Source organism: Semicossyphus pulcher, unplaced genomic scaffold (genome assembly GCF_022749685.1).
Source record: "Semicossyphus pulcher isolate SPU_LCO1_2020_fin unplaced genomic scaffold, fSemPul1.0.p SCAF_19, whole genome shotgun sequence".
Lineage (NCBI taxonomy): Eukaryota > Metazoa > Chordata > Actinopteri > Labriformes > Labridae > Semicossyphus > Semicossyphus pulcher.
Genome location: NW_027211692.1, coordinates 5,542,128 through 5,554,127, shown reverse-complemented (window position 1 = coordinate 5,554,127; position 12,000 = coordinate 5,542,128). Strand labels below are relative to the sequence as shown.

The window sequence follows — 12,000 nt, the reverse complement described above, 5'->3', positions numbered from 1 at the left end:
CAAAGCTGTTGTGGAGAAAAAAATCTGTATGTTTTTATTTAAATGTCTTACATTTCCACAGTTTAGCTACGACAATTATTTAGATAAAAAAACTCAATTCAAACTGTTTCCTGTTGAAAAGGCAGCAGTTGTGTCAACCATACAGCTGCCGAGGCTAACTTTAGTAACTGTGGTAAGTGGTTTGGATTTTAGTCTCTGTGGACAAAAGTCTGTTTTCCCTCCTGGCAGACAACTATTACCAATTTCATTTTTTTCACAGACATAACCTTGGCTCTCTACATTCATAACAGAGCCTGAAAGCACCCAGGAAACACAGATACATTAGGGCTCTCAATTATGTGAACACATGGGTCCCTAGGGCTGAATTCCCCATTCAGTCTTCCCCCCGTGCACTAACATGCCATCTAACAGCCGAGCTACGATGCAGCACTTCCCTACACTCACTTAACATCCTGCCTGAAGACAAGATATGCCTGGTTCCCATTCAGGTAATGGAGTAATGTAATTTAAAGAGGAGAGAAAAACACAAGGAGTATTATCTAAAGGATCTCTTAGCAACAGAGCAGTGTTATGCTGTAGTTTACTGTTCCTGTGGATTAATATAATAGTGCTGTAATAAACAACTACCCATATTTGTGCAATATGTCCTTGTTTACTTACTTCCCCAGAGCAAAGCACTCCAGCCTGACAGTGACTCCCTTGGCAGCCAGAACAGATGTAGGAAAATGCACTTCAATTTTGGGCTCATATTCACCCATGACACCTGGAAAAGGTTAAGAAAGAGGGATTGCAGACATTAGGACAAAGCAGATTGAAACAGCTACTTACCCCCCATTTCCCAACATTCTCGTCTTTTCTTGTGTGCTACACCGAGACTGGGTACAGTGATTTAAACATAATAGGGATGCTCACTTCCTATTGCCCTGGTACCTGCTTTATGAGCATGCAAGCAACATAGCAACTGAACAAAACAAGATAATGAAACAGAAAATCTTAATGTCCTGAGGATACCTGATGTATGGGCCGCTCGATATGAACATGAAGCTTTGAATCATGCAGCGTACAGGTCTGGGACTTCACATTATGCACACCATCTGGCATAACTTCAGACCATCCACCTTTACTTCATTAACTGTGTGAAAATAGGGTGACTGATGCTGGTTTGGAACAGAAACAAAGCAAAATTATATTTTTGATCTTACAGAAAATAACGGGGGCCCATATTGAATTTAAGTTGGCAAGGATTAGCTACGTTAAACTCTTGGTATATTACATTTTAATATAGATATTTTTATTAATATGTAGTTTTATTTATATTATATGTTAAATATGTTTTTTTGACTGGTTAACCAACACTGTTAACAGTTAATAACTGGTTAACTGACAAGATTAAAGTGTACTCTTTGGATTGGATGAAAGTCTGGGACCCTTTAAAAGACCAATACAACATGTTTATGTCCTTTCTCCATAAGAAAGGGTTTATTTTACATGTGTGATAGCGTATACAGAGAGAGAACATGAGGATTTAGCCTATACTTCTGTATTTTACACATCAAGCCCTGTGTGAACTAAACAGACTGCAAGAAAAATGTTAATTATGCCAAAAGGGTTTTGGGCGTTAAAGCGTGCAGGATACTGGCAATTTCTGACTTTGAAGATAAAGTTAGGCTATGTGAATATAAACAGATTGCTTTGCATGTGGTATTGCAATGTGCTTGTATCACCGCTGTATTTAAGTCCTGCTTTGCACAACTTTTAACATTGTTGTCGTCGTCGTCGTCTTGGGTGAAAGACGATCTGCTGCTCGTTTCATTTTGCTCTCCTCTCAGGCTCAGCTCAGCTAACGACAGCAAATCACGTGTTTCCCAAATATATATGTATATTTAAAAAAAAAAGACAATTTTTTATTTAACTGGGAGTATTAACCAGTTAAAATTCTTAATGGTCGGTTAACAGTTAACCGGTTAAAGTGCACATCTCTAATATGTAGTCAAAGTCAGTAGAAAAAGGCGGGTTGTGAGCAACATTAGTACCATATTGCCATCGACGCATGACCACAAAGTCTAATGTGTAAGCAATGGTAGAAAAGCTCACAAGCCATGATATCTAAAATATATACATTAGATATAAATTACATACTAAGACATATGATCAAAAAAAGAGTAATGCATTGGTCTAAATAGTTATCCACACTATAATTCCCAAACAGCGGAGAACACAGGTGAACGTGTTATCAGTCTTGCCACGATGACTCACACCTCCACGCTAAGTCACAGCCAGAGGACATGTTTCCTTTTGTTTATTCATCTGTAAGTTAGTGTGGTCATTAATATCATTTACCTCAACGATATGTCAGGTGGCATTGAGCAGATTCAGAGTAACAAAGGAAAACACCTTCACCTGGGATCTAATTACTATCATGTGCCTTATTAAACTGGAGTTGGTGAAATGAATAAAACATGAGCATTTAACTCTTTTGAAGAATGCACACACAATCGTTACATGAGAGAATTATTATTATTGTATGGACACACCTTTAACCCCCGCACCTTCCCGTGTTCCCAGCAAAACATATTAGACCATATGCAGCGCTGCCGCACGTGCACCCTAACGTTCATGATCAGTAAGACAAACGACCAACGTGACATTTGAGAAACCATAATTACACCTCCTACGTGTACCTGACACTTTTTATGTGATAAAATGAATGCTGCAAAGAAGGAGGGCCGTTATTGAATTGTGGCTCACTATGTATGGAAAAGGAGTTTTATGATATTTGTTCCAAAGAACTTTTCAATTTCAATCTCATTCTCAACATTTATGGCTCCGAAGCAGCCCTTCACATATAATGAATTTGCAATATTTCATTGGCTCATGCCACAGTATATTCAATATCATATTCAGTCTCAGTGACTAGGCCTGATAGAATTGAAAGAAATAAAGTCTAGGCTGGCGTAATAAAACATTGCCCAACCTCATTTGTTGCATAGCTTTATATTTTATGTTTCACTTTCATTTATTAATCACTAGAAAATTACATTTTTTTGTGTTGTGCTTTGTTCTTTTGCGAATCCATTTCAAAGTATGATGCCTATCCTAAAATGTACAGGGGCTTCAGGCTTATAGCAATGAAAAAAGAGTGTTTTATATCTCTGATCCAGCAGTAGATGGGCATTTTAAGTGTCTCTCAGAGGCAATAAGGCAGCAGAAGTTCTGTAACTTTGATAAGAAAAAGACCAAATGTAAGATCTAATACATCACCTCAAACTTCAAAAAGTCTGTATGTTTTCACTAAGTCTTTTCAAATATATAAAGGAAGAAGATTTAAATATTTACATATGTAAACATTTGATTCTAATTTTGACATTTACTTTAAATTTGGGAGAATAATCATGTCCGATTTTCCCATGCAGTGGTAAAATGTCGTTTCACTATCTCCGTACACTTGATTAGGTCTGACCAATTCGTGCACAGCTTGATTGCTCTCCCTGATTGTTATTGGATGGTCACACCCCTGCTGTCGCAATCACTGAGGGAGGTGCCCTTAAGGTATTGATCCTCCATTTGTACCGCACAACCAAGGCAGCCATGTTTTACACTTGCCGCATGGTTACAATTGCACAACATGTTGTAATAGACCAAATCATCTCTAATAATGGGACTTTAAATATAGATTTTTCATGGTTAAATTTCAAACATGTCTCCCTGCAGCTGAGGCAGCAATTTAAAATGCATCTAAAATCATTTTTTCAAAGCTTTTGAAGAGTAAATGCTTTCCTTTGCTCTAACACTGTTAAGTTGATGTGCTACTGATAGCACCATGTGTGCATTCAGGAGGTAAAGAGTAATCACTTTGTTTTGACAACACCACTGAAAATATGCTGCTTAGTAAAAAATCATGCTGACATCCAATATGCCTGTGGGCCAAAGGTCTTCCATAACAATTTACAGTGTAGTATAGAAAACATGTCCGGATGACATGTGTCTGCAAACGTTAGGTTTCCTCTATATGACTGTGAGGGCGGAGAGAGAAAACCTCATGTGAGAACAACAAGTAGTGCCGTCCAACTGGGAGCTTAACCGTGGAAAAAGGGCCAGTCTGACATTTTTTCACACTACATTGTTTTTGAGGTATTTTCACATACATTTAGAAATGGAAGACTTTTAGTTATAAACTGATTATTCAAATATTCTGCAGGTGTAAACAGATCTGATTCATAAGATTCACTCACATTCAATTATAGTTAGTTGTTACTTCATTCAGTACATGACCTGTCAATCACTTTGAGGATGAGGGGAATTTCTAAACACGGACAAATGCTGTTAAAATAAATGTTTTAAACAACTGATTTAGACACAGTCTCAAATTTAAAATGATCCAACATTTACAAGTCAGATAATGTAAACGTGAGCTGCACATCATTATAATAACTCCATGTGAACACCAAGTAAACAGCGTCTCTTCTACATGAAACATATGATTTTTAAATATACAACTGACAGAAAATGGCAAAAGACAGATTATAGCTGATGGCAAATACTGCAGTTGAGTTTTTTATACATCATAATTTAATCAAGCTGAAGTGTATTCATGTTTATATGCAAACAAATGCTAAACATGTATTATGGTCAGGAGCCATTTTCAAGTTCCAGGTGCCCATGGTTAAATTATGCAGTCCTGCTTCTATTAAGAGCAAGCAGATAAATCAAAGGCCGTGTGTTTCTGAGCCGTACGTCTGTTTAAAAACAGTGCATTAGTCCAGAGCTCAGTGCTTAGCCCCGCGCAGCTCAAGGTGGGCTGTGAATTGACGATCAATGGCTTCCAGCTGAGTATAATGGAGCCCAGATGCTTGTTTTGATTAAGAGAGTGATGGTTGGAGCTGACAGTGGTGAGCCGCACACACATGCAGCTTGAACTGTCTGCTGTGTACTAATCGCTCACTTTTACTGAGGCACAGATTGCGGTATCTGATTGGTCTGAATCCAATGACTGAAGGGTGCACACAGCACAGGGGCATTTGGGTGTCTGCTGCGAGGGGTGCCAATGCAATTTTCAGCATTTTAGATCCAAATTCACAATACAGAAGGCTGCTGAACACCACGAGATTTGTTGAACAAGAGGTGCCAAGACATTCTTTGGCACAATGGGCCTACAGCTGTAGAGATTTGATTTGGCCATGTTGGGTTGCAGGTGAGAGTGCTGTCCTTCAGCCTGTATCAGAGCCATATATCCCCCTGTGGATGCTGCAAAGGTCATTTCTCTTCCATCACCCATTGAGGGAAGGGTAAAAGGCAAACTTTTCAGTCATGGTATATGTTATTTATATGCCAGTACGGTATATATAATGTTAAAGATATTGTTCTGTGAATTAAAAAGCTTACATTGGCCATACTGTGCTTATCGGAGGTCATTATTTTCTTCCTTTATTTGGACAAACCTGTGCCTCACATGGGAGAACACTTCCTGAGAAAGACAATTTAAGGTGTTGATGTTTACCGGTGGCATGCCTCTATCTTTTTATTAACAACTTATTTATCTTCCTCCATGTCTGCCAAAATGGTACTGCAAGACACGGGGAATCGTGAAATCACAACAGAATCACAAGATGAGGGGAGAATAGCTCCAGCAGGGGAAATGATGGTGCTAAAACTGTAGTAGTGGACACATTTTTACTGTTGCACAGTTTATACCTTCATATAGCTAAGCCATACACTTAACAAGAATATAATAAATATGTTTTTTCTTTTTTTATCCACTGTGTGAGAAAGCCGTTAGCAGACTGACCACATGCCCTTCTGAGTGGATCTCGGTTAATGAGAGCCACAAACCAATTTAGCATGGTTGTGTGCTAAGTATTATGTATGTCCCTCAGGGCCATTTCATACAAGGTTATGCAAATACAGAGTAGTAATCTTGCTGGAAGGGATGTAATCCTAAAGAGGTAAATCTGTGTTGCAACGTTTGGAGCAAACCTGGTTCCGAGGCACAGAGGCCCTTTCACAGCTTCACCGGGGACGTAATCTCAGTGGCTGTTTGAAACCTTGACAATGACAGGCACCTGTGTGAAGTGACGGACGTTTCCCTGTGTAGTCAGATGTAAAAAGCCTGTAGGTGAAATCCACACCTGAACCCAACAAACGGCTTCACAGCATGGCTCCTGAGAGGCCAGTATAAAAGAGCGAAATCTCATCCACAGCAAGGGCCATTGATTCAGTTAATTTTATGCTGGAAAATGATTTCCCTGATGGCCAGTTTCACCAAAGCACATTGTGAGCGAAGAAGACTCCCCACACTAATGTTAAAGCATTGCTCACTATCTATTTACGGTGTGTATGGAATTCATAACGCCCCCCCACCAACAGGAGGCCCAGCTGAAAGCAGAACTATTATTAACCTATCCGATCCGGAAAGGTTTCTCCAAATGCATTATTATAAAACTAAAATGTACCAGTGGAATATAAAATATGCTTTCAGATTTTCATGCGTGCTAAACAACTTCAGAGGGAGGAAGCACTGCTGATCTGAAAATAATGAAAAAACTAAATATTTTCATGCTTTTAAATGAACAGAGAGAGCCTCACCGTCGGTTTTCAGTGTTAGAGGTGTTGGAGGGCTCAGCACCCTTGCGTTTGTAACCGTGTTCTTCACCAGACAGATGTAGCTTCCTACGTCAGAGGGTTGCACTTTGGAGATGTACAGGTTTCCTGTATCCTGGGAGATGAAGCGCCGACTGTCCTCAGCAACGAAGGAGGGGAACTCGTTAAACACCCAGCTGTAGATGATCTCTGGAAAAGCAAACAGAGAACTGTAAAATATAGAAAGTCTGGACTTCAGATAAAAAGGTAATCATTACAAAGAGCCTTACTGAGCTAGGGTAAGTGATGATACCATCAGAGAGGTCAAACTGGTCCTTAAAGGGGTAATATTTTAGCTATGCAATACATTTTTCTATTATTTTAATGTGTTTTTGAATCATGTTGGTAAAGTTTGTTTTGTATTAAAAATTGTTCACATATATTAATGTAATAATTTTCGGAGCCTCTTCTTCCTTCTGAAGCTGTTTTGCCATTCAAAGGTCAAACCTTAGCCCTGATTGGCTGACAGTATTTAATTCCAAAGTCATTCCAAAGTTGTAGAAAACATGGCCGCTCTAGGATCGGTTATTCGACTTATATGTACGAGCCAGAATCGCCAGGAGGTATCAGAATGGTAAGTTGAAATCTTGACAAAGACTTGACTACAAGCTCGTGCAAGAAGGCAGCCTGAGGTGAATGACAGTGAATGACGATTGGTCGATTTCAGTGACAGCAAGGTTCTACGTAGAAACCTGCAGCTGTTCTGAACCGCCCATTTCAGAGGCGAGGTTTTAAAAAGTAATTCTGGAAAAACAGAATTATGCAGTTTTCACTTTTTCACTGTGAACAATAAACACCCAAAAATGTGAAACCCATGAAAATAGATAGAATATCCATCCAAAAGATGTGGCCCCTTTAAAAACTGAGATTCCAGGGTGGACTGATTCCAGTGAGCTTTGTTGTGCGTGTGCATGTGTGTGAAGGCTGATTAAACAACAGGAGCAGTTCTCCCTCTGACTCATATATAATCTAGTAAAGAAAAAAGGCACTGCACAGAAAAGGATTTGACAGCTTATAATCATTTAAAGATAATTAATCTACTTCCATATCCATATCGAGGCTTATATTTTAGTCATGAACAATGTGTGTTAGTGTGTAGGATCTAAACTCCTGATCCCTGGCACACTTGGCAGCACAGATGTTCTTCAGTGTTTAGTATTCTTACGACATTTGCTGATATACCAATTAAATTGCTCCAAAAGAAGGTTACACAATGCTTTAAACAAAATATGTGGGTTTGCAGAAAAAAAGAGCGAGAAACAGTCATCAAAGTGACCCTGGATAGAAATAAGTGGGTGATAAAACGGACGGGTGGATAGATGGATGATGACGAACATAGAGCAGACTTTGACACCATGCTGTTTGCTATTGTGCTCAACACAGTTCTACAAAACCATTCATCAAAATTTGAAAAAAAAGATGACTGTCAAACCCTGTGACAAATTAATCCATTACATTTTCCTAACAATGTTTCACAACTCTTTGATTCTGCATCCGTAATCTGTCTGTTCTGAAAAGACTTCTTTAAACTATTAATGTCCTCTCGGTAAATAATGAATAACTGCTGTTTCAAAGACGCTCAGATCACTCTGTCCAACACTGATGTAAGCTCAAAGCTGGTGACTGCAACGAGGAAAAAAACAAACAAATGCAGAACACTTGTCAAATAATATATGTCAATAAATCAATTTGCAAAGTCAGCATCTCTTTAACGACAGGACTACTTTAAAGGAAGAATGAGAGGGGGGAGGGATGGAGGAACCGGCGTGGGGCACACAGCTGTAATCCAGACTGTGAGCTACAACATTAACTAGACCGACTGTACTTAATAAAACGTAACACAGCATTAAGGACAATATTATTTTCAACAAAGACTTTCTTTTTGCAAAGACACCACAGTTCCAGTAGGTTTCATTCAAAGGTCATCACACACCAGCTTCATAAAAGTAAAACTATTTACCAAAGACGCATAAAAACTGAGCGCTCAAAGCCATGAAATGGAAAATAATAAACTTTTCACATCTCAGTGACTCCAAATTATTTTCACTCATGAGACCTATCTAATTTAAGTGTCATTTTAATGTCTTTGAGCCCTCCCACAACCAATTTAACCCAAACATCGTTGAACACTCCCCATACAGTATGAATCTCATTTATGACACGCTCTGACTCACCGAGGCATTCATCACACAGGCAAATTCTACATCTGTGGCATTTTCAAAAAACGTTTTAGTTGTTGGAGATCATTTTTCATTTCATGGCAGCGACGTTAAAGAAATAAATTATAATCTACCTGTAATATGTGTTTGAGTTTATTCTGTGGCCGTGAGAAATAGGCATCGAAATAAAGGCTGAACAGCCTCTTTAGGCTGGCCGGCCATTAACCAGTCTCTGAGACGTAAATGTTCTCACTATGTTATAATCTGCTGTATATCTGACAGGTGGCCTAAAAACTGCTAGCTTTCTGAGTGGAGTGTGGTATTATGAGACTGTTTGTATATAAATATACTCAAAATTTAGATTTTCTTTTTGCAAGGTTTTTATCAATAGCAGGTTCGAGTTTGTTAACTAGATTCTAAGATTAATCCAGAAGGCAACTGGACTTGTTTGAAGTAATTGAACCAAGTCCAGTTGCCTTTTGGATTATGCTTAGAATTACAATGACCTGGATGACTGAGATCCTTCATAGACATCTTGTTCTGTTCATCTAGTTCAAAGCAGGAACTTTGTGTCTTGCTTTGGTTATCAGTTTAATGCGTTTTACAACATAAACACAGTGACAAGTACAGGAAACCTTTAAAAACCTTAGGTTGTAATTTCTTTAAAGCCCCCCCTCCACTGAAAATCAAGTGTTTAACCTTGTAAAGATCTCCATGTGGTGTTCTTCATGTGCTACAAGACACATAAGGGACAAAATGTCTGCTTTTAAACTGTAGTGTACCAAGGACAGGCTGAACAACACGTTTTCAGATTGGCAGGTTTGAGACATCACAAACCTAAGGAGCCAATCCGACTAATGGACGGGGCGACGCTATGCATATCATTATGTGTAACCTATGGCAACCACTTCGGCGATGTGCAAGCCAGCTATAACCGTCATTGTCATTTTTGCAAACTCACTACTGACTGCTAACGTTAACGTTACTACTACTAATAACTACATTTCAAGCTAGCTAGTTTCAACAAGTTGCCGCTAAACGATGGCAGAGACGTGTTTTGTTTTCGGCTGTGACTTTACCAAAGGAGAAACACAGTGCATAGTGGGTGGGGCCTATGCAGATTCAGGAATAGTTAATGAGGGAGAAGGAGGAGATTATTTCAAGCAGAGCGTTTCATATGTCCGAAAACATGACTGGAGCTGCTCTTTATTGTTGCGATGCTGCTACACGGCAGAAATTTCTACTCTGAGTTTAGTTTGTTGATCTGATCTTTCATGTCTTTTCTCATTTGTTTACCATCTTTGGCTCATAAAATGCTGATTCCACAGTCCGTCACAGTTAATCTACTGACTCCATTCAGACAAAAGAAAAAAGAAAGCACTGATTAAAGTATTAAAAATGACTCCAGCGTTCTGCCACACCAGAGTTTTAATAGAGGGTATGCGATGATATCTGATGTTAAATCTCATTGTTGTAAATTGCACTTTTAACGGATGGCTGATTATTTATATAACATATTCAGTATTGATCCAGTGGGTCAATCTAATACAAGCTACACAGGGGTCTTACAGAATGTCATCATGAATGAAACCTTGGTCAATTTTACAGCTTACAGCAGAAAGACTGTAACAAACCCTAAATGACAGAAAATCACTATTTCTATTACACAGATCTCACTCCATAACATCACATCCACTGTTTGACTCTAATTTTATGTCAGTCACACTTTGAACCATCCAAGAGAAAGGCTTGGTTAGGCTGCAGAAATAAAGGCATGTGTGTACTGTGGTTAGACCTGTAAATGCAGCATATAAAAACCTGCATACACCTGGAGCAAAGGCAACAGCTGTGCTGTGATTGATGGAGAACTTGGAGGATGACAATCGTCTGCACTACACTTTAATCTGTCAATCATTAGGCATCATTAATCATTAATCGTCTCTTTGTTTTATCTGCTTCTCTGTCACTGACTCTCTGGCTGCTATCATGTCATTCAAAAAGGCATCCAGAAATGGAAGCGGGTGCTGAAGAGCACTTGGCAAACACTCCCATGGGTGCAGTGCAGCTGATGCAAACAGAAAGCCGGGATGATTCATGGCTCACATAAGAGCTTACATTAGAGGACAACTGCAGAGAGGGATATTCAAAATATGCCATTAAAGAGCGGTGCCTATGCTCTGCCTATGGGAAATAATTGGCTGTGTAACATTTCTTTCCAATTCTAATGATCCAGCAAATTTGATCTCTGAGAATCTGTGCTCGGGCTCTGTTGTCGCTATGACTTATCGCACTCATCATTCACTAGCTTGAATGGATGGAGAGGAGAACAAACGGGTACAAAAACAACCATCAAAACACAATGCTATAAATAAATAATGGGAACATCATTCACCTTGGCACTTCAAACAGTAATAAAAACATTATGTCATAGAAATCCAGATGTACTGTGATGGCTTACAGACAATCCCAAATGTGGTGAAGAAAGGAAAATATGTTATTGTGTCTGTGTCTCTTACCTGGTGAGTGAGGAGGAGGGGTACACATGAGCACCACACCCTGGCCTTCACGCACAGAAACCCCACCTCTGGTCTTCCCACTGAACGCACCCAGATCTGGAACAACACGGAGAGAGAAGCTTAACAGTACAGAAATCATAACAGATATGAGGAGTCATTTGGAAGGAGGAAGAAAGTTTATTCCCTGCAGTTAACTTCTATATATGGTTTATATAATGTAATGCATTAACGCACTTACAAGGTACAAGGACAAAGTTTCTGTCCATTGTTTGATTCCTCATGGCCGTACCTTTAGTTCAGTCGTGTGTTCACAAACAATCGATTGCACTCAGGCTTCTCGTCCTTGTAGCAGCACTAAACTCCCACTGGTTGCCTGCACAGTGATTAACCTTAACAATGGTTATACAATGGTTGAGGTTAAGCACCTAAAGGTAGTTGATTAAGCTTTGGCTCCTGGATAAAAAAAAGTCAACATTAATAATGGGTTTATGGCATCAAATGGTTTACATGCCCATCCAACACCTCGAAATTGAATTAACCTGAAGAAGCCTGGGCGAGATGGAAGAGACAGGGAAGCCCTGACAGCTGTTGTCATGTAGAATAAGCGCTGTGATGCTGTGGTGCTGTATTATGAACAGAGTAGATTATCGTTTCCACTTGCACGTCTTTTTTAGTTTTAGTTGACATGT

General features: G+C 39.2%; 1 protein-coding gene across 2 annotated transcripts in view; it reads right to left on the bottom strand.

Annotated features, from left to right (window-relative positions):
• The window catches only part of cntn5 (contactin 5), a 108,475-nt gene that overhangs the window by 37,018 nt on the left and 59,457 nt on the right, over window positions 1-12,000 (bottom strand). For both annotated transcript variants that reach the window (XM_069668104.1, XM_069668105.1), the window contains 3 exons: window positions 11,312-11,407; window positions 6,583-6,786; window positions 661-763 (listed from right to left, as the gene is read on the bottom strand). In XM_069668104.1, coding sequence (XP_069524205.1) covers window positions 661-763; window positions 6,583-6,786; window positions 11,312-11,407 — 403 coding nt within the window. The remainder of the gene's footprint in view (window positions 1-660; window positions 764-6,582; window positions 6,787-11,311; window positions 11,408-12,000) is intronic.